Source organism: Rhamphochromis sp. 'chilingali', assembly GCF_963969265.1.
Source record: "Rhamphochromis sp. 'chilingali' genome assembly, chromosome: 3".
NCBI classification, from domain to species: domain Eukaryota; kingdom Metazoa; phylum Chordata; class Actinopteri; order Cichliformes; family Cichlidae; genus Rhamphochromis; species Rhamphochromis sp. 'chilingali'.
This window is the reverse complement of record NC_137931.1, coordinates 33672178-33694072: the sequence shown is the minus strand read 5'-3', so window position 1 is coordinate 33694072 and position 21895 is coordinate 33672178. Positions and strand designations below refer to the sequence as shown.

Genomic DNA, 21895 nt, shown 5'->3' with positions numbered 1-21895 from the left:
TTTCTGTGTCACTCTTCAGTTTACTTCTACTAAGCTACATCTTTTACAGGCCACCCAAATGGTGTGCAAACATTTTTTTCAGCTTTGTAGGTCATGTTGGCTTTCAAAGTTTAAAGATGAACAAGGTCTGCTTTGTGCAACAGAATCACTGATGTGTGAAATGAAGTGATGAAGCTTGGTGTTGCGTGTGTAAAAGAGCAGTGTGGTGTTCCTCAAGGCTCCATCCTGGGGTCTTTTCCATTCAATACTCTAGCTCATACAGTGGGGAAATAACAACAATAAATGCAGCTTCTGCGGTTAAAGATGTCAAGTCAAGGACACAGATATAAATTTTAAGTGCAAGTACATTAAAACAATGTTATAGAATTGCCCATTATCACAATAAGAATTCATAAGAATTACAAGAATTGTTCTCAGACTTCAAAAAACTTGATGATCAAGTAAACAAGCTCTCTCTGTTCTTTGTTTATAACACAATTATAGGGACAAAATAAAAGGTGAAACTGTATATTAGTACAGGGAATGTACTCAATGTGTCTTTTCATGACACCTTCAGCTTTTTTCCTCTTACCTTAATTTTTTTCTACGAAAAGGGCTTCGTGTCACCTTGTGTGAAGCATATAAAGAGTTTTGATTTTGAAAGCTTAAAAGCTGCTTTAAAGCTTCAATTGTTGTTTTATTTATTTTTCTCAAATGGTGGGCAGAGCTCAAAAAGAAGCCATCTAAGAACAATTTTACACCACCAACATCTGGAGTACAAGACGGTCTGTAAGTCAAACCACAAACCCCTACAGACAGCAGTGTTTTCAGCCTGACAGTGTGCTCTCGTCCTGGTGAATTTCATAACCGTTTCCCCTGTTTTGGAAATCTAGGGCTCTCGGGGGGGTTTGAGGGCAGAGGTTTAGATAATTTTCACGTTACAACACATAACTGGAAGGGAAAGTGAGGACAGAGAATATTATTGTTTGTGTTTGCAGCTCCGTCTTTACAATAGGAGCATATGCAAAATAAAAGCATCAATTCCTTTAAAAAGTCTATAAGTAGCTCTGAGTAGGTCATAATGTTTCAGGTTTCAGTGTTATTTATTGGCAGTAAAAGAAAAAAACCGCTTCCTGTGTTCTCGTCTGCTCTCTTATTTAAACAAAAAGATTTTTTAAACAATTTGCATACGTCTTCCTATTATTGTGCTGTAGAAAACGTGTGCTAATGCAAAGTATGACTTTATAAAGGTAAAAATATACAGCACACTGTACAGATTTAATTCCATTTGCTTCCTTTTTCTACTGAAGAATATGAATTTAGAAAAAAGAAAATTGATTATTATAAGCAACTCCACGTCAAAGTGGAATCCACATATTTTAGCTTTATTTTAAATAATCTTTATATAACATGACATTCTTAATAACAATCTTAATTATAACCTTACATTTCAACACGTATTGCATATGAAGTTGCAGCACTAGAGTCTTTTTTTTTTTTTTTTTTCACAAAAACAAGCCATCAGCTCCCAGGGGACCTAAAAAAAGCAGACAACACAAGGCTTCCTGCGCTCACACTTGACTGCAAACCACACTGCCAACACTGCTTGTAAATTAGACATGCAAAAACACCTCTGCCACAATTAATAACCAGAAATTCAATATTGTAAACAGGCGATAACTGGTGAATTATCCAGTTTTTAAGGGAAACTCAAAAATAAAGCAAATAAAACCGCCCATTTCACAGAGGACTACAGAACAGGATGATATAATAACCCAAACATTACCTAGAAATTCTCCAAATCTAAGAGCAACAAGAAGGTCAGAACAACTTTGATGGTTGATTATGTGAAAGACCTCTGTAAAAGTTTCTAGAGACGCTTTCATGAGGCTAATTTTAGGTGTTTAGTCACACTGTGAGCCAAACACAGCAGCTGTGCACAGCTGTGGCTCAGGAGCCAGAGCGGGTCGTCTGTTCAATTCATTTTTTATTTACATAACACCAGCTCATAGAAAACTAAACAGGAGAGGAGTCCTGGCATATAAACACACAGGGAATGAAAAGAAGGGAGCCGAGAGGAACTGAAGTGCATCATGGGAAGTTCCCGGGCCCATAGTAGCATATCTAAGGGATGGTTCAGGGACACCTGATGAAGCCCTGAGTGTAAGCCTTACCAAGGCTATTCTGGTAATCAGAAGGTCAGCAGCTCGATCCACTGCTCCTGCATCAATCTATAACTCATCCTGATTGGGTGTCAAATATAAAGTTCTTAAAACAAGATCCTGTATGAATGTGCAAGTAAAAATGCATAAAAGCAGTTTGAATGGTTAAAAATCTAAACATAATCTATTTAATATTGATCTAAATTCAGTTTGCAATCATTTCTTTAATATTAATATTATCTTTAATATTAACTAGTTAACTAGTATTTACTACTTATTTAGACTCTTTTTCTCCAATTGATCATCAATGTGTCTTTTATACCCCAGTCCTACAAAAGTCCTACGATTAATTAATGTTTCAATCCTAAATATGATCAACCGATCTCCAACTAACAAATAAATAAATAAAAACAAAAGGCTCTTTATCATAGTCTTTCATCAAGGAGGTTTTTAGGGATGAAAATCATGTTGTATGTACATTGTATGAATTATACTGTGTGGAAATCAATTTTAAGTGCACCTGGGAATATTTGTTGAACAAGCAGCTGTAGCATTGGTTATGTACCACTGACGTTCAAGCTGGCAGTAGTTAAACCGTTAGCTGATCCAGCTGCCTTAGCTAATTATAGGCCAATGTCAAAAGAGTAGCTGTAACAGCTAACAGATCATCTGCAGAGTTATGATTTATTTAAAGTTGGGTTTCAGAACTCACCACAGTACAGAAATGGTTATAAATGTAAAGTTTACAAATGATCTTCTTCTGGCCTCTGACAGCAGATTCATCTCTGTACTTGCCCTGCTCGACCTCAGTGCAGTGTTTAATACTGTTGCCCATAATACTTTACAGCGATTAGAGCCTGCTGTAACTATTACAGGTACTGTGCTGCAGCTGTTTGAATCATAACCATCCAATAGGCTCCAATTTATTTATGTAAATGGAGAATTGTCTTCACACACTAAGGTTAATTATGGAGTTCCACAGGGTTCAGTGCTAGGACCCATTCTGTTTCCATTATACACACCTCCCTTAGGCAGTATCATCAGAAGCCATAGCATACATCTTCACTGCTATGCAGAAGACACCCAACTTTATCTATTCATGAAGCCAGATAACACGCACCAATTAGTTAAACTGCACGAATGTCTTAAAGATATCAAGATCTGGATGACCTCTAAATGTCATGGTCCTGGGGTCGCTGACCCAGCGTTTTGACTTTATTGTTATTATTTTCTAGCTTCTTCTGATTGGGTATCAGTCCTTAGGGTTTTTTGGTTCTTGTGTCTTGTTGTATCCCGGTGTTGTGTTCGTGTCTTTCAGTGTGTGTTTATAAAACAGTGTACTTCCTGTTTTACTTTGATGGTCTATGTCTGTTCACACTGTGTTCACCTTGTGTCTTCCTGTCATCACGTCCATTAGGATCAGCTGTGCTTCCCTCCTGTGTGTCATTGCGTGTGTGTGTATATATAGTGGGTGTCGGTCTGTGCTCTTTGTCGGCTCGTATGCGTTAGTTGGCGTTTCTCCGCGTCTCTCTGCCCTCATCCCACGTTGCTTCCTGTATGTGGCGTGTTCCAGATTTGTTCTTTAATTTTCCCCCAGTTCAGGTCATTTCTTAGTGCTGTCCTTACCACTCTCGCTTTTGTTTGTATATCGCTGGTTGTAAATAAAACGCTCACTCGCATCAAGCCAGTGCCTGCATTTTGGGTCCACACCAGACGGCTTGCCCGGCAACCCGTGACACCAATTTTCTGCTTCAGATAAAACTGAGATTATTGTACTCGGCTCTACGAATCTTAGAAAAATGGTGTCTAACCAGATTCTCACTCTGGATTGCATAAGCTTGGCCTCCAGTTAATGAATGATTTAACGATCAGGTATAATTTCTTAACCTAAACTGGACCAGTATAAAAGTGCAGCAGTTATAAAGTCAAACATGTCCAACTTTCCAGTTTTACAGGTAAAGCCGGCGCAGATGAAACGAGGTGAAGCTGCCATCTTTTAAAAATATGTTTTTCTAATGTGAGCAGATGCCTTATGGAAACTTTTTGCTTTTCTGTGTCACTCTTCACAGGTTACTTCCTCGGGCTAAGCTGCATCCTTTACAGGTCACCCAAATAATGTGCAAACGTTTTTTCACAGCCGCACTCTCATCAACTGTGCTGCAGTGACTGTAGATCACGTTGGCTTTCATCTTGACAATGGCTAAAGAAGTGTTTGGTATTTTACACACCTGTGAACAAACTCATGTGTGTAATTTAGCACTTACATAATAAATGAAAACGTATCTGCCTTACTAGATCTTAGTGCCGCAGATGCTGCAGATGACACCCAACTTTATCTATTAGATTTTATTCTTAGAAACATGGTATCTAACCAGATTCTTATTCTGGATTGCATTACCTTGGCCTCTAGTAATACTGTGAGAAAACCTGGAGTTATACGTGTAGTTTAGTATATGTAGAACTGCTTTCTTTCATTTGTGCAATATTTCAAAAATTAGAAAAATCCTGTCTCAGTGTGATGCTGACAAACTAGTTCATGCGTGTATTACTTCTAGGTCTTGAATAGGCACCATCTTGTTTTAACAATCGTATAGTACCGTATCTCCCCATTAGAGCACTTCACCCTGAAACTGTAAGCTTACTTGTGGGCTTACTCTAGCTTACTTGTGGTTCCTAGAGTATTTAAGTGCAGAATGGGAGGCAGAGCTTTCAGCTTCAAGGCACCTCTCCTGTGGATCCAGCTTCCAGTTTGGATTCACGAGACAGACATCCTTTTTATTTTTGAGATTAGGCTTAAAACCATCCTTTTTAATAAAGGATATAGTTAGGACCCCGAATCCTCCCTTAGTTATGCTGCAATAGGTCTAGGCTGCTGGGGAATTCCCATGATGCATTGAGTGTTTCTTCTTCCATCACCTTTTTCACTCACTATGTGTTAATAGACCTCTTTGCATGTAATCATTACCTATTATTAATCTCTGGCTTTCTTCCACAGCGTGTCTTTGTCTTTGTCTTCCTCCCCTAACCCCAACTGGTCGTGGCAGATTGCCCCCCACCCTCCCTGAGCCCTCTCAGGTTCTGCTGGAGGTTTCTTCCTATTAAAAGGGAGTTTTCCCTTCCTACTCTCACCAAAGTGCTTGCTCATAGGGGGTCATATGATTGTTGGGGTTTTCTCTGTTTTCTTTGTATTATTGTAGGGTCTTTAAGATGCAATATAAAGCACCTTGAGGCAACTGTTGTTGTGATTTGGCGCTATATAAATAAAACTGAATTGAATTGAACTTTCCATTCAGTCTTAACACATCATAGCCAGAGTATTGTAAGCTCCATACTTCAGTAAACTTTATTATATTAGTGATTAGTGAACAAGAAAAAGATAAAAAAGAAAATGCCGTTTAGCATCACGTCATATATGTTTTAGTGTCAGAGCTTTTTAGGGATGAAATTATATCGTATGTATGTTTTATGAATTGTACTGTATGGAAATCAATATCAAGTACACATGGGAATATTCACTGAACAAGCAGTTCAGTTTAACACTTAGATTTCTGTCTCAGTAACTGTTAAATATAATGCTGAATAAAGAAATGCCCAAGACACTCAACAGTAAAATTTAATATGTACTCTGTTGCACTTGTAACCACTGTAAGGGTAGGACGGGTTTACTGCTAACTGCAGAAGATGAAATATGGGCGAGTACTAAACATGGAGAGTGCAGAGTTTAACAACAGAAATATCATTTTACTAATAAACGCTGCAAAGTGGGACATTTTAATTATTTTGTAAGATAATGATATTTTCTTAGTTGAAGCAATTTGAAGACTGTGTGCTTACCTGCCGGCTCGGAGAGTGTGGCCTCTCCCACCTGTTTGTAAGGGTTGAACTTGGGCTTGGGGGCGACCACAGGTGCAAACTTCTTAGGTGCCTGCTGCTGCGAGACGGAGATGCTCGCACTACCCAAAGATGGAGTGGTCTCCATCCTGGCAGTCACCTGTCCTGTCTGCTCACTCACTGGGTTCCACATGGTTCTAAGGAGGGGACACAGAGTTATTAAAAGTCAGGGGCTGCAAACTCAATAGTGATGCAGAAATTAAAAGTGGGACAACAAATTTAACGGGTGGGGTGTAACGTTAACTGTGACAAAGCGCAGGTTTCTCTGCATGCATACTCGATGAGGAAACAGAGACAATGGAGATTTTACTTCTCAAATTACAGCCTGCAATGGCAAGCGGGAGCATTAATATTGTTCACAGGACAAATAATGATGCTAAGTGTATGGATACCAGCTAAATTGGTAAAGCAGTAATAAATTACTACATTTACATGATTATTTCTTCACTTTTTGAACTCGTTTTGTAAAACTAATTGTAACACAGGAGCCCACAGACGTTGCGCCACTCTCTCCGAGTGATGTGGAAACAAGTAAGGTCCAAAGTAAGACATGCTAACCAGGTCAGTTCTGAAGCATTCTGATGTAGAAAACTACTGTGAAGGACTGTCAAGTAAACTAGTGATGTTAATAGAGCAAAGCCCAACCGTAGGTTTAAGGTCCACCAACATGTGGACCCTAATCGGATGAAGTAAGCACGGCTGATATCAGCCACAGTCGGCAAACTAACATTGCGTGTGTTATAGATGAAGCAACGACCACACATTTCAGGAGCAACTAAAATATAATTTGATAACATCAATAACAGTTTCAAAATGCTCTTAAATATTTAAAACCCATGTATTGCGATCAGGAGTGTTCTACTTTTAGTTGGTTATTTTTTGAAAATTAGGCTACGTCCACACGTACTCGGGTATTTTTGAAAACGCAGGTTTTTCTATGCGTTTGCACCTTTCGTCCACACGTAAACGGCGTTTTCGGTCACTGAAAACGGAGATTTCTAAAAATGCCTGCCAGGGTGGATATTTTCGAAAACTCAGTTTTTGTATTTAGGTGTGGACGAGAAAAACGGAGAAAACGCAGAAAACGCAGCGTCAAAGGTGTGCGCCTTTTTTGACGTCACACTGTGCGCCACGTTATTGTTTCGGTGAAATTAATTTCTACAATACTGTTAATTGTACTCTCTGCAGTGTTTAAATGCTTACGTATTACATACAACTCGGCTCTGCTTCTATGCCCCAGCTTTGTTTACTATTTCCCACCGAGGCTTCTAGACTTCTGATTGGCCAACATTTCTACAGGTTAGGAATATATCGCCACCTGTTGCTTTGGCATGTTCCTAGCAGCGTTTTCCTTCATTTCTGCGTTTACGTGTGGACGGGATTTTAGTCACTAGGGACATCCCTACTTATAACATGAAACAGAAACCCTGCCCTTAGACTGCCCTTTCACCTTTGGCTGACATTTGGCAACAGGATGGGTGCACTAACCATGTATGAACGTTAGCAATGAAAAAAGTGCTTGTATGAATGCGTGTGAATGGGCATGAGTAGAAAGCACCATATAAAAACTAAATCCATTTACCATTTGCTTTTGTCTCTGTCTCCAAACATCCATCCCTAGCCCTGCAAGCACGACTAAAAATCTGAATATTTACCCCCAGCTTTACATGACAGCAGTACGAACTGTGCTTTTACTCACATTCTTTAAATTGCTCAAGTTCAATGTGAGTTTGACAGTTTCAGTGAGACCCGACCTGCTGCATTAAACACCTATGTGTCACCGTTTCTGCTTTATAAAAGAAGTGACTGAGGCCACTGTATCCACATGCAGCACAAGTTACACCAATTATAAGCGTACACAGCTCACGTCTACTTTTTTCTCCCCGACGACGGAGTCTGCTTGAAAGCGTCTGGCAGAATTACGCTGTAAAACGAAAAACAAGGCAATAAACAGCGTGTTCTGACATGCAGCAAAGTGTCCGATTTAATAAAGCAACAACAAGCGTTAAAGTCGAAAGGAAATCACTTTGAACTCTGACTCTGAGCCTTCGCTTTCTTTACTTGCGCACTTGCTTGCGATGTCGGCACGAGATCAACAAATCAAAAGAGTGATATGAGAGACAAAGAGCGGTGAAAACAACAAAGTACTTTAAAAACAAAAAGACTTTGGAAGAGGAAAAAGTATTGAAAAATGCTGTAACCCTGATGTAACCATCAATGATTTTTTTTTTAGCGTTGATGTAGCTGTCAAAAATGAGATCAGATGAGTGTTTGGGAATGACAGAACAATGATCCACAGTCACGCACGCACACACAAAGAAACAACACTTGACTACTTATTACTTAATTTCATGTTGCTTCTGTTGTCTTTGTTTTTGGTGCATGAGAGTCGAACTTATCAAAATGTTCCAAAATGGCACCAAGTCTCACCTCTAACCGATGCTTTTGTTTAACATGCATGTCGGTAACACAGTTCCAGTGAAGGGAAGACCACCACAGAGTGGAGGAACTTGCAGCAGCTGAGGACACAAACCTCCAGTATTTCACCATCGCATTCTGAAATCACTTGAAATATTTGAACTATTTATACGGCGTGCTTTTCCCCATCCTTCTTTTTGTTTGTGTTTGTTGTGCTGTGTTCTGATGTTTTTACTGTTTATTATCCTCACTCTGACTGATACAGGGTTTACATTCTTTCTCCGGAGCACAGCAGTAAAAGCCCACGCACAATCATCTTTTAATATCTGCTCAAATCCCTGCTCCTCCTGCCGTCTGAATGGTTCTTACTTTTGATTCCCCCCCCCTCCCTTCTCTCATGCTCTTAATGCTACAATTCAGACGCTCGCTGGTGTCTCACACCCACCTGTCCTTTCAATGCAAATGCTTTCATTTCCCAATGCTCAAATGGCTAACAAAATAAAAGATGAATTGAAAGGGAAAAGGAGGGAAAGAGAAGAAATGATCTTAGGATGTGTGAGTAAGACTCAATATGTGACATCCTGAAAGGAAAATTTCTGTGTCAGTGTGTGGTTGCATTCTTTGGCGATGGCAAATAATGCGCAGCGGGGCGTCGCTTTATGGATACTGGGCCCTAAAGTGCACATTAAACCCACTCACATCTGTTATTTTAAATAAAATTTCTGCAAAACAAGTGACTTCTGTGCCGTTCCGAGCGCACAACACAGAAGCCACTTCACTGATGACTTCAGCATATAATCATTCCTGTGATTCATAGATTACGCGTGCGATCAGCTAGGCTTATAAATTGCAGCGGCCTTCATTTTAAACAGAAAATCACGACTGCACTGAAATAATAATTCAGGACTGCCCTCGAATAAAAATCTCTGATTGTGTTTAAAAAAAATGTGACCTCTTTTTAAAAATAGTTTAATAACAGTGCTCTGGAGCGGCGTGCGATTTTAAGGTTTCAGGGCTGCAAAGCGAAGCCACTTCCTGGATGCTTTAGAGACTGTCTGGATGGGAGTGCGCCGTTTCATAGCAGCAGTCTTCCTCAGCAGGTCTTCTCGCAATCTTTTGTGCGCTACATATTAATTGACTATGATCAATATGGTTCAGTGACTTGTGATGCAGTTTACCCCGGAGGCACCCTGGCGGGGGGTTTTTAAGCTCAAAAAGGCTGCACGCGGGCGTGTCACACGTATGCGTAAATTTCAGCATTTCATCTGTCAAATGATTTTTTTCCCCCCCTTCTTTTAAAACATGAACAAATAAACTATTTGAAAAACACACACTCTCTTCATATGGCTTAAAGTGCCATTATTTTATCCATTCAAGGTCTACTCTAGAGAGCAGTTTATTTCAGAAATGTACTTCAGCAGTCCAAAGCTTCTCCTTTGTGTAAATAACAGAAGACTGGCTTTTTCACAGATGAGGTTGAGGGTGGAAGCAAACAAGCCATCTACTGCAGTGGCAGCTTACATTTAAACCTGTCTAATAAACACTCAGTGCTGAAAAAGGACCACGAAAAGTGGCAAGGAACTCCAGCAGAGCCCGTTATGTGAAGGCTTGAAATGGTGACATACAACGAGACACAAAATATACAAAAAATACAGAGAGATGAAAAGGTTTCCACATCTAACAACTGATCTGATTAGAATTAAAGTGCGTCAACTATGACATGCGTGCATAGTGATTATGATTTTCAGTGACAGGAAGTGTTTAGGCCAGTCTTTCCCAACGCCTCATCTCTACAGACGCAGTACAGAGTAAAAGTTATCAGCTATGAGCCACACAAGACTAAAGACGCTTAAACCAGAGGTCTGCCTAAACTGTTAGAAGACACGAATGTGGAAGATCAGTGTGTCAGATAGGGGTGCGGTTCCCTGCTGCTGACCCTGTGTTCACCACAGTGTGATCACAATCATGTTTTAACTGTGCTGCGCCTCTTGTTTAGTGCTGTACAGCTTAATACTGTGTATGAGGAATTATTTGTGCCAAATGCAATTAGTAGTTGCCGTGATGTATTTTACTTATAATTTTACTGAAGCTTTATTAAGGTATGTGGATGACTGTATATTTATTATGAACTGATCTGTGACTTGGTGAACCAAAGGCAACTTGTCCACTCATATTGACAATAAAGTCATTCTCTTCTAACCCGTGTGGGCTGTAATAATCAAATTCAGTATCAAAAATATGGTTATTATATATGATCATCCTGAATACATCCAGAAGTATTCCCTGTAGTCCTGATTACATGATGTGACACTGGTAGAGTGATGAAATGATGGTTGCTGTGTGATGGGTATTTTATTTATACCTGTGTCTGATATCCCTCCTTTACGATGCCCCACCCTCTCTTGTTTCACTTGTTTTTTGTGATCAGTTTATTCTGCTCTGCACTTTGCTTTCAGGTCCTCTCTCCAGGAGCATTTTCCACTGATTTGTTTAGCTCCTCCTCCTTTAAGACCAACTCCACATAACTTAAGCCAGCTTTCTTACGATTGGCTGCTCCTCACAAATAAAGTTTAAATGACAGGTGGGTGGGGCTTCTAGTAAGCTGTAAATCCCACTCAGTGGCATCACAGGGGTCCAAGAAGAGAAAGGAAATGCAGGGATTACTCAATATAAGAAAATGTGTGATACTCTGGTTATGTTTAATATGAGCACCAACCGTTGGAACAGCAGATATGTCACAAAAAATAATGTCAAACTATCGTTTTTTTTGTCATGATGGACATATTTTTCAATAAATGGTCACGAACAGTTCAGCAGAACCACACGGCGGCTATTTTTATTTTTGTTCAAACCTAGGATGTGTAACTTAACCACAGGCCATTTTGCTAGACATTCAAGCTTCTTCCCACCTTTTATTTTTAAGTTATGGCCGTCACCCTGATGATGCACTTTGTGCAATTCCCTCTTTGCCCTCAAGAAGTGCTCGTGCAACTCTTTCACACCTGTAACTGCACTTTGTTTTGTACGATCAGGGGAATTCCCCTTTCAGCTTGAGAAAGTGAGGGGGTTTATTTTGGACAGACCATCAGTCGATAACAGGTAGATGAACATATTCACGCCATTGCAGTTTCCATCACACCCACAGTCTACACCACAGTCTTAGGACTGTGGGAGGAAATAAAAGCAACTAGAGGAAAACCACACAATTACAATTTCTGCAGTACAGGACATACGTATATGAAGGTTTGCTGTAAACATCTTCTGACTAAACACGTGGACCAATTGCAATTCCTACTTCAGGCCTTTCTCTACCATAACGAAGATAATTTGTTATAGTAGGCCCTTCTGTACCTCCTTTTCTGTGTTCTGGAATAAGAATGTACACACAAAGTGGAAGAAAACATGTATAAATGAACACACAAAGACAACCAAAACAGTGAGGAATCGCACTGAAGGTGCACTCGCAGTCACAAAAAACACTATTGGAGCTCATGGAAGAAAAATCAATTCTGATAGCCGGGGCAGTTACAGGATGACTCACAAAGCGGTGACACCGTGCTTAACAGTTTGTTTTATGGGGGCACGGCAGCCGGGCTGTCTTCTCACAGCTGTTCCGCTGCACTTTTACAGCTGTCATTGAGGAACTGCTGCAGGTGCTTCTGCTGCATTAGTCTTTCATATCTACCAAGGAAACTATCAAACAAAACCATCCAAAGAGGACCACTGAGAGAGCTGAATTCTAACATAATATGGCAAGGTTCAGAGATTTTTGGGGGAGGATAAAGGATGACATGCTTTCTAGCAAAAACTCTTCTGAGGCTGCGAGCTGAATCACATGTCGAAAACCTATCGGAAAAAAAAAAAGATAAGAAAACACACACACACAGTTCACAAGCTTCTGTTTTTTTAAAATGCTCTAGCAGCTTCTACATCGCAGTTTTCGACAGCTAAAAAAACTGAGGAGAGTGAAGCAAAGCATCATGGCCCAGGAAACCAAAACAAGAAGCTGGAAGACCCTAAAAAAGATGATCATAAATCTGCTGTGGTGGGTGGGATTACTGTAATTTAATCCTTTTTAGATAAATACTGAACCTGGCAGATTTGAGTGCATTGGTATTTGATAATGCATTCGCGACTGTGGAAGAAAATGGATGGATGGACAAAAACTCAAAAACTTCACTGTTACCTTGTTACTTTTTTTTTTTTACTACTGCTCAATATCGACTGATTGTACTTGGAAGGCATCAGGTATCAGCGCATACCAGTCTGAAGTCATTTTGATGAAATCTACACCCGGAGCCATGAGAGTAAAGTCTGCAATAGGCACGACCACAAAATGTATATAATGGATAGACGTGCCCACTTTCACTTCAAACATTGGTTATCAAAGTCTTGTTATGTGGGTTTGAGCTGAGTCTTTGAAATAAGATGTGATGAGATCTGACTGAGAAAGTGATGGGACACTATAACTCATGCATTTATCAAAGGTGATTTGTTAATAACAAGCTACGCCATACTTTATGTTTTTGATGCTAATGGGACCAAACTATTATTAAGAAATGGACATTATTTTCTTAAAATAGGACATGACACTGGAGATTTTAAAACAAAAACTTAACAGGAAAGTGTTTACGGAGGTCACATCAAGGAAACCAAGAGCTGTTTTTTCCCCCTCATAGACTTCTATAGGGAGCCAGCCTGAGGCATAAGCAGACTTAGCAGCTGCTTAAGGCCCCACACTAACAGGGGACCCCAGGAGCATGCAAAATGTCACACAAGACAAGTTGTTTGTATATTTTTGTGCACACAGAAAGATGTTAGTTAAACAGAAACCTCAAAGTCTATGCAATGAGGTGACGTATGAAACCAAAGGCAGCAGTGCAGTAAAGCCACGATAATGGCTTTGCAACATATATAATGTTACAAATGGACATAATAACCATCCATCTTCTTCCGCTTATCGCAGGGGCCGGCCCCCGAGATACTTATACTGTTCCACTTGGGGCAAGAACTCGTCTCTGACCCGGAGTGGGCACGCCACCCTTTTCCAGCTGAGGACCATGGCCTCAGATCTGGAGGTGCTGATTCTCATTCCCACCACTTCACACTCGGCTGCGAACTGGTCCATGGCGAGCTGGAGGCAATCACCGATGAAGCCAACAGAACCACAGCATCCGCGAAAAGCAGAGATGAGATTCTGAGACCACATAAGTGAAAGCCTTCTACCACTTGGCTGCACCTAGAAATTCTGTCCATAAAAATTAGGAACAGAATTGGTAACAAAGGGCAGCCCTGGTGGAGCCCACCACCCACCAGGAACGAGTCCGACTTATTGCCGGCTATGCAGACCAAGCTCCAGCAACGGTTGTATAAGGACTGAATGGCTGTTAGCAATGGGCCCCATACTCCCAGAGGACCCCCCACAGGACACAGTCAAATGCCTTCGACATACTAACCCCAAATCAATTTCTGCTTAAGAACTCATAAAACCTTGGGCTGGTTCTGCCTCTATACATTCACAATTCTTTTTAAAGTCAGAGGAGTCGCCCCCTGCAGGCCATTAGAAAGAATGAAGATTTAACCGGTTGGACATTGGCTTCGGTATTCAGATCTGGAACCGACGTCAGTCTATAGGAAGGACACAAAAGACCACTTACTAAGCGCTTAAACACCTGACCTTGATGATGACAGATGCATTGCATGCATGGCATCAGTAAAAATGGCTTTTAATTAAAATCAAAATTGGTGCAGGGTTTAAATTTAACCCCTTTTACCCCAAATAGTTACAGAATGTTTTCACAACCACTGAGGTTTTGTGCATTTTGATGTTTGACACTCTTAAAACATAAAACTGTTCATTTTCTGATTTTTTGCATTAATCTACAACAAACTGCTTCTCAACAACAAATACTGAAATAATGTATTTGCATGGGCATCCAGATGAGAATATCTTTATAAGAAAAGGTGAACTAAGATTTAAAGGGCAATTACGCTGGTTTCCACCTCGGTCTTTGTCCCATGAGTAGAGTTCAGTTCAAGCTACACAAATCTGGTTCACTGGGCACCAATCAAAACATTACTTCAAAAAGACACTACAGAGATGAAGAAGGAGATCCACTTTGCCTGGAAGATTTTTCATACTAAATAAAGAGGTGGTTGGTGACTGGGATTAGCACTCACGGTTCGTGACACAGTGTGCAGAGGATCAGCCATGCGAATGAAAATGCTTTAAAAATTAAAGGTTCCCATCTGCAGGAGGTTGTTGCTGAGTCTTTCCAGCACTTGACCTGCTCTGCTTTAGAGGGCTGGTTGAATAGCTGAACAGGTTAACGCGACATTACACAAACAAGCACCCGCGCGATACGTTCCACTGTTTGGAAACAGGGAAAAGCAAAGAGGTCATTACGGAACCGGAAATGTTTTGTGCACAAGGGTAAATATTTGAAGGTGCCAGAAGTCTGACACCATGCCATGCTGGCATATTAATAAAAGCAAAAGGCTGTTTTAGACCTCTTTCTAGTGTTAAAAATTTAATAGTAGAGGAGACATAGCAGTGTCAGGGCATCAGAGGGCTGGGTAAGTCAAACATCATCTTCTGAAACACAGACACGGCAAACAGTTCAGCTCCACGACAAGATCATCTTTCATTACCGCTGTAGGCAATTTAGTCATTTCTCCATTCGTTTTAGACCAAACGTGCTCTATTTACATCAGCATAATTGATTAGCAGTCAATAAAAATACAGGAAATTAATCAAATATTTCTTCTTATAGAATACTGTGCTGCAGGAATGAGTCTTAAACTATGAAATGATAAGTTCAATAGATTTTTTGAATGTATTTGACATACTCTATTTGGCTAGAATTCTGACATTGCAATCACCAAACAGGGAATTACTTTTAGTTTGTTGCATGGCTCAAAGTAGATGTTTACTAAAAAAGTGGTTAGAAAAGTGTCGAAGCTGACAGGGAACATTCACACAGGAGGTTAGCGATGGAGACACTGAACTCATACAACTGTGGTGTAATTCATTTACAGCTTAACGTTAGCATCTCATGTCTTTGTGATTGCAGTTATGCTTAAAAAGCAATCATGAAAGTTTTTTTAACAATTACCTTGATGAAATAAAGAGTTGAGTAACACTCTTTTAGTCCCCACAGGGACTATTTTATGAAATACCACAAAAGATAACAAAACTCTTGTTGGCTTTTTGCCATGGAGTCATGGTGATGCAAACACCTGGGCTGGGCTGCATCACCTAAACCTCCTCCTGAAATAACTTTACAATATCACAGCCAAGTGCTCCTTGATCGATAAGCAATATCATAGAGATTAGAATACTACTGCTTACCCTTAATTAAGTCGTTGTGAAATGACAAAATACTTGCATCATCATGCTACTCCCTAGCACGACCGCATCTCCTATCTCATCACCAGATCATGCATATACCTTATATATTTAGCAGTTTTTTAAAATATATACATAGTCACTTTTTTAGATTTACTGTATAAATAACTGCATGCTTGTTCTTTTTACACCTGCAGATGTACCCGCTCTGAAGTTTTGTTATACATAGTATAACGACAATAAAAGTAGTAATCTAACACAGGGACTCTGTTGCAATCTGTGTTGCATGGAGTATTTTGCTGCAATTTCCTATAATTTCTTCCGGGCAATATCACACTATGACCTACAAATAATCCAGCTGACAAGTCTGGGTCTTTACTGTGTGTAAATGTAATACTCAAAGTAAGGATGTACTTTTCTAGACAAGATAAGCAATTCTCTGCACTTAAATGTCAGGCATCACTTTATTTTACTTATGCTTGTGAAGCATGTATGGCGTGGATTAGGTCGAGTAGAACATCTCTGTTAATTCCCAGCACAGTGAGAGGTCTTGGTAAGGCCCCTAAGAGATAAAAGAACAGACCAGTACTTTAATCTGATGATGGTGTCAAAGATTTTCTTTTTTATTGGGTATTTTTGTTTAAATGTATCAAGGTTATGTACATTACATCTTTAAAAAAGGCAAGAAATCAATACCAATCTGCGTATTGTCCAGTTTTTTCCTTAAAATCTTTCAGCTGCGTCCTAACAATGGATACCCCAACATGTTTGTGCCTTACAAGTTCGCTAGTCTGCTCCGAACTTGATTCCCTGCAGCTGTCAGTACTGTCCAAACAGTGTAACAAGGCACAATGTAGAGAACAATACTTCCAAGCTCCAACGCAGATCAAAGGGGAAAACAACGAATCTAAGCAATGCCTGACCTAAAATACGTATTTGAAATATTGGCTTTGCAAATGTTTTATGAGGTGAAAATCAATTCAACAACTCTGATGCGGATCAAGGAAACAATGTGTGTGTATGTGTCTTCCAACCAAGGTTTCAGACTAAAACAATTTTTGTTTCTTTTCTGGTCACGAAGGTGTTTCAAATTTCTCATTTTGTCCAACAAAAAGCCAAAAAGTCTCAAGAGATCTTATGATGATTTAAAAACAAACAAAATAAATGGGCAGTTGAGTAAATGAGGGTTTAAAGTGAGACTATAAATGGGTTATTCAGCTGGTAATTGCTTATATTTTATTATTTTATTAGATTTAAATGGAATTATTTACTCTAAATAAATGGCAGTTTTCCTTTTATTTCCTCTAGTCTTATATTTACAGCATAGTGCTGTGTTTTAAAAACACTTTTTGTCACTTAAAATATTTGATGTCAAGGCCACATGTCTTGTGGTAGAAGTCCAGATTTGCCCCACAGCCCTCTGGGGTCTGGTCAAGAAAAGTTTACAAGAGAAGCCATCACACTAAAACTAAAGTTGTATCCTCACAGTCACAAAAAGGCCTAAATGAACTGTAAGGTAAGAAAAGGTCTTCGGAGGTCTTGATACATTACTGTGAAGTAACTTCACGTCTAATACGAGCTGCAATCTGTCTTGTTTCAACACCTGCTGTAAGTCAGTCATTGCACCAGCGCTTGACACAAACTGGCCATGACAAAGGGGACTGAGGAGGCTAGCAGGCAAAATCACCTTTTTGTTGTGTCAAAGCAAGTATGCTCAGAGCTCGGGGAAGAAGAGGGTCCCGATCACAACTCATCCAGTCTGCACTCGGACGCAGATCTGACGAGAGCTGGCAGACTCAGGTTTGACAAAAGCGAGCAGGCAGCAAGTTTTCCCCAGAGATGCAAGAGCAAACTTGTTGGGCGGGTTGCTGCAACGGGTATTAACGGTTCCTTGTCTGCTTCTACACTAGGCGCACTCTCTTTGTTTGACATCTACCAACAAGACCCTTCTGCACAAGGCAGTTTGACGTGTCTGTGGATTTTAGATTATTTTATAATTTTATCACTTGATGGAACTTACAACACATGTCTGGTACACACTCAGTTTTTAAAGAAAAGTATCGCTCCATTTGAACACGGCCAAGAAATTTCAGACCTGTTTATACAAGCGATATCAGAGTGTCAGTGTAAAGCCTCTCATAATTAGGCTAATTACACAGAGGGATAATATGAAGGTTAATCAAATGATAAACATGGCAAATACCGATTTGTTTTCCCCATTAGCTATTGTGAAGAGCCCAACCAGCTGATAACCATTACAAATGAGATTTGGAGCTGTGACTACTACAAAGACAAGCAACCCCATCCCCCATCAAACACCCTGCACAACCACCCTGAGCAACGAAGAAAAAGAAAAAAGGTGCTGATGGGGGGGGGGGGGGGTGGCTGAGAAATGAAAAGGTCGCGTTGCTGTTTTCAGTTAATCATTTTTAAATCATCTGAAATGTATTCAAGCAGGATGGATCTGACTTCAGACCCTTACAGCAGCAGCCTGGTTACAGTACAGAGTGTGTTTGTAGATTACGATCCTCAGATTTTTCTAATTTTTTATTTTATTTTTTTTAAATGTAAACCTACAATCTGAGCAACAGCTTTCCTGTATTTTGTTTTATTTTTTTTTTTAACTCACATTTGTTTGTGGTGATCGTGTCTGCATAAATAAACAAAGCCCAGAGGTCAAGATGTCAACAAACCACAAGCAATGCAAATAACAAAACGCCATAAAAACCATAAAGACACGTGCAAATCGCAAACACTTTATTTCTGAGAATAAGCCAAAAGATGCATAAATAGATGCAAAATCCTTAAAAGCAAATGCAAAAAACACCACTTAAGCGATAGAAAATAAGCACTGCACTCAAAGCACACCACTGTCACTTACAGATAAATCAAAGTTTCGGTTTTTAAGCTAGCTGCGCTAACATCAACAGTGATCTTTACCTCAGACATTTCCAGTGTGAAAACCTGCACTTCCTCTCAAGTGCACTCAAGGCTTTTTTGGCTATAGAAAACAAGGCAATCACCAGAGACTCCCTTAAAAAAATTCCAATTTTACATTTTAGTCTCTTAAATTTAGGTATGTGGCCGATAAGCGTCCTGACAAATAGAGCTGTAGCTGATCATCATCTGACAAGCCTCACCTCCACTGACTAGAATCCCCAAACTAGCCGTTTAGACTGTGTCTGAGCTAATGATACCTTGTGGAGCATTTTTAAAACAATTATCTGAAAAATAATTTGGCTTCTAATAAGTCTGTCAAGCCAAATTATTTGTCATATTCGTTTATGAGTAAATTTCTAAGTTTATTGTTACTTTTTACTAATTAGCTGGTGCAGGTCTTGTGTGATGCACCTGCACAGTTTGGGACTACAGCTTGTTAACCATGTTTGCTAGCCCAAATTGATCATTTGACACTCCACCCTCTCATGCAAATGTAGTAGCTTCTGACTCCAAAAACATAAAACGATGTTGGTTATCAAATGGTACGGTTTCAACAGTGGTTATATCAATTGTTATGCACAGTCTATGCACGCGAGTGGGTGCATCTCAAGAAAATGACGGGAAAATGTCAAAAGAGAGAGACAAAGCTGTGAGCAAGAATCACAAAAAGGCCACAAAGACATGCAAAAGAATGAGAGATAAAATACAGCAAAACCCCAACAAAGACAAGAAATGTGACCAATACGTGAGCTAGATCAACTGCAAAGAAACAAAATGGGCACAAAACAACCTCAAAAACACAAAAATAACATCAAAGACACGTCAAATGATACCCAAAAAAAAGACACAAAACAACCACAAAAGTTTCGTAATGACGCTCCATAACCTTGTTACTGGCTGTGTTCACACTATAGGATCCTTCAAGTACCTTGAGCTTCCAGGGCCAAGGTCTTTATCCACTTGCCACTGAGGGGTTTTCTTTTTCTCATAACTGACCTTAAACAGTGATTTTTAACAGCGTTTCTCTTTACAAGGATTCATAGAACATTGGTTTTTCAATGTCTCTGCACTCTCTCTGGTGTCACCATATCTTTGAAATTTTTATCTGTGCTAAAAACCACAAAAAAACAATACCCAAAATGTACTATTCCTACACAAACAAGAGGCAGAGAGAGAGTTAAAAGGGTCAAAACACTTACTGAGAAAATGTAATGTTTGAATACGCTCTCTAAACTTCTTTTATACTCAGGAGTGGCATCATTCAATTGCTGAGTTTCAGAATTACAGTATAAAAGAAAAATGATACTTCTGCATGATGTGGGCATATAAATAACCACTGATTCCACTGATCGACTGCTTGTTATTTCATTTTTAACCTTAATTTATATTTTATTCCTTCCTAGTTAAATTTACCCTTTTTAATTTTGCATATTTATTTCCTATCTTATTCATAGCCTTTCCTTTTTTTGTTTTCTTTAGGTCACGAGTAGTTGTCCAAGCATTTCACTACATATCGTACTGTGTATGACTGTGTACGTGACAAATAAAATAAAATTTGAATTTGAATTTGCTAAAGTAACAACTTCCTAACATGATCTGCATGACTTTTTCTGAACAGCTGTTGAGTAGTTTACTTGAGTTGTTGGCCTTTGCTCCCTAATGACAGCAGCACAACTTTTCTGTAAATATGTGAATCTGAGTTTAATGCTGACTGACAGCTTGTATTGGCTTGGGATATATCAAATAGAATTGGATGGCTTGCATGACTGGTGTATGTGCTCCTTGATACTGCAAGTGGTAAGATGCGACGTCTCAGGAGTTTATCTTATCTCAGTCTCAGGAGGTTGCTGACTGACAGCTGTAAATATATCACAACACAACCTTAACCATCTCTCGCATACCTCTGCGGAAGATGGCAGACTTAAAAAATAATATTTGCATCAACAATAAACAAAGAAGATATATTTTATACTTTCACAAATCAATGGAAAACAACAGAAGCTGATCTACCAGATGATCTTGAGAAACTGTACGTGTGGACGAATACCACAGCTCTAATAGCTTTAATGCTTTTTCACACAGGTGTAGCAGCGTTATCGGAGGCTTGATCAGACTTAATCAGTGAGAGAAAATCGAGTTAAAGAGTTCACCTGAATAGCAGCAGCACTGTGGATTGTCTGAGGCACTCACAGTTACTCAGTGGAGCAAAGTGACATGAAGTCGTATTTGCAAAATTCACCGATGGGGTGGAAAGGTCTGCGGCTGAACTTGGAACAATCCAATCATTTATAAGTGAAGATGCCACTAGTTCATTTCACTGGTCACCAATATTCCACCAACAAGCAAATTAGCACCTCAAAATCGAGCAGACCTGGTGAGGGAGCAAGTCATCTATTCGCTAAATATTTGAACTTTTAAAAACTCTTAACCAAAGGACGAGGCCGGTTAAGACATTAAAAAAAATTCAATGCAGGACTATTTATCAACCAGGTCTTAGTTTAGTTTTGTTTGTTTTTTATCCTGGAATAAAAAGTTACCTATAAAAAGAGAAACTTCACACACAAATTGCAAATTAGCACAAATTAGCGTGAAATGTCTTTCTCATATTTTCATTTTTTCCAATTAATTTGACTTCAGAACCGTTATTCCAACAAACCCATCCTTAAAAAGAGGAAGAAAGGTTTTAGAATGACAGAAAGGAAAGTATGGCGACTGCATACATAGGACTGTCACATAGGACACAGGCCTCCTGTGAGAAACCTACCTTCATTTTTTTAATATGCATGTTTTTAACTCACGGTTATTGTGAGGTTTAAGAAAATCAAAAGAGTTGACAGACTGAGAAAAAGGTCATGCTTTCACAACAATACGCACATGTTAGAATGCATTTCAAAATGCCCTGGAGGCAAAAGCTCCACAAGTCATAAAGTTATGACCTTTATGGTTTCCCGCCGGCAACAATTATTTTCTGTCCACATCTAAGAATCCTTGAAAATCAATTTCTCAATGAATTTCTCACTATAAGTAATGAAGTCCAACATGAAAACAGGTGAGCTTTGAGGATGGCTTCCCCAAAGTTACACATTCTTAACTCCTTATGCGGTCATGAATAAGAAGAAGTTCTCAGCGACTTTCAAAAAATTAAACTCTCAGCAAG

At 39.5% G+C, this 21895-nt stretch overlaps 1 protein-coding gene across 1 annotated transcript in view; it reads right to left on the bottom strand.

The window, feature by feature from the left end:
- lpp (LIM domain containing preferred translocation partner in lipoma) overlaps positions 1-21895 on the bottom strand; it is a 185657-nt gene that overhangs the window by 114687 nt on the left and 49075 nt on the right. Inside the window, exon 4 of the mRNA XM_080877289.1 lies at positions 5976-6169. Within this exon, the coding sequence (XP_080733415.1) occupies positions 5976-6165 (190 nt within the window). The 5' untranslated portion in view covers positions 6166-6169. The remainder of the gene's footprint in view (positions 1-5975; positions 6170-21895) is intronic.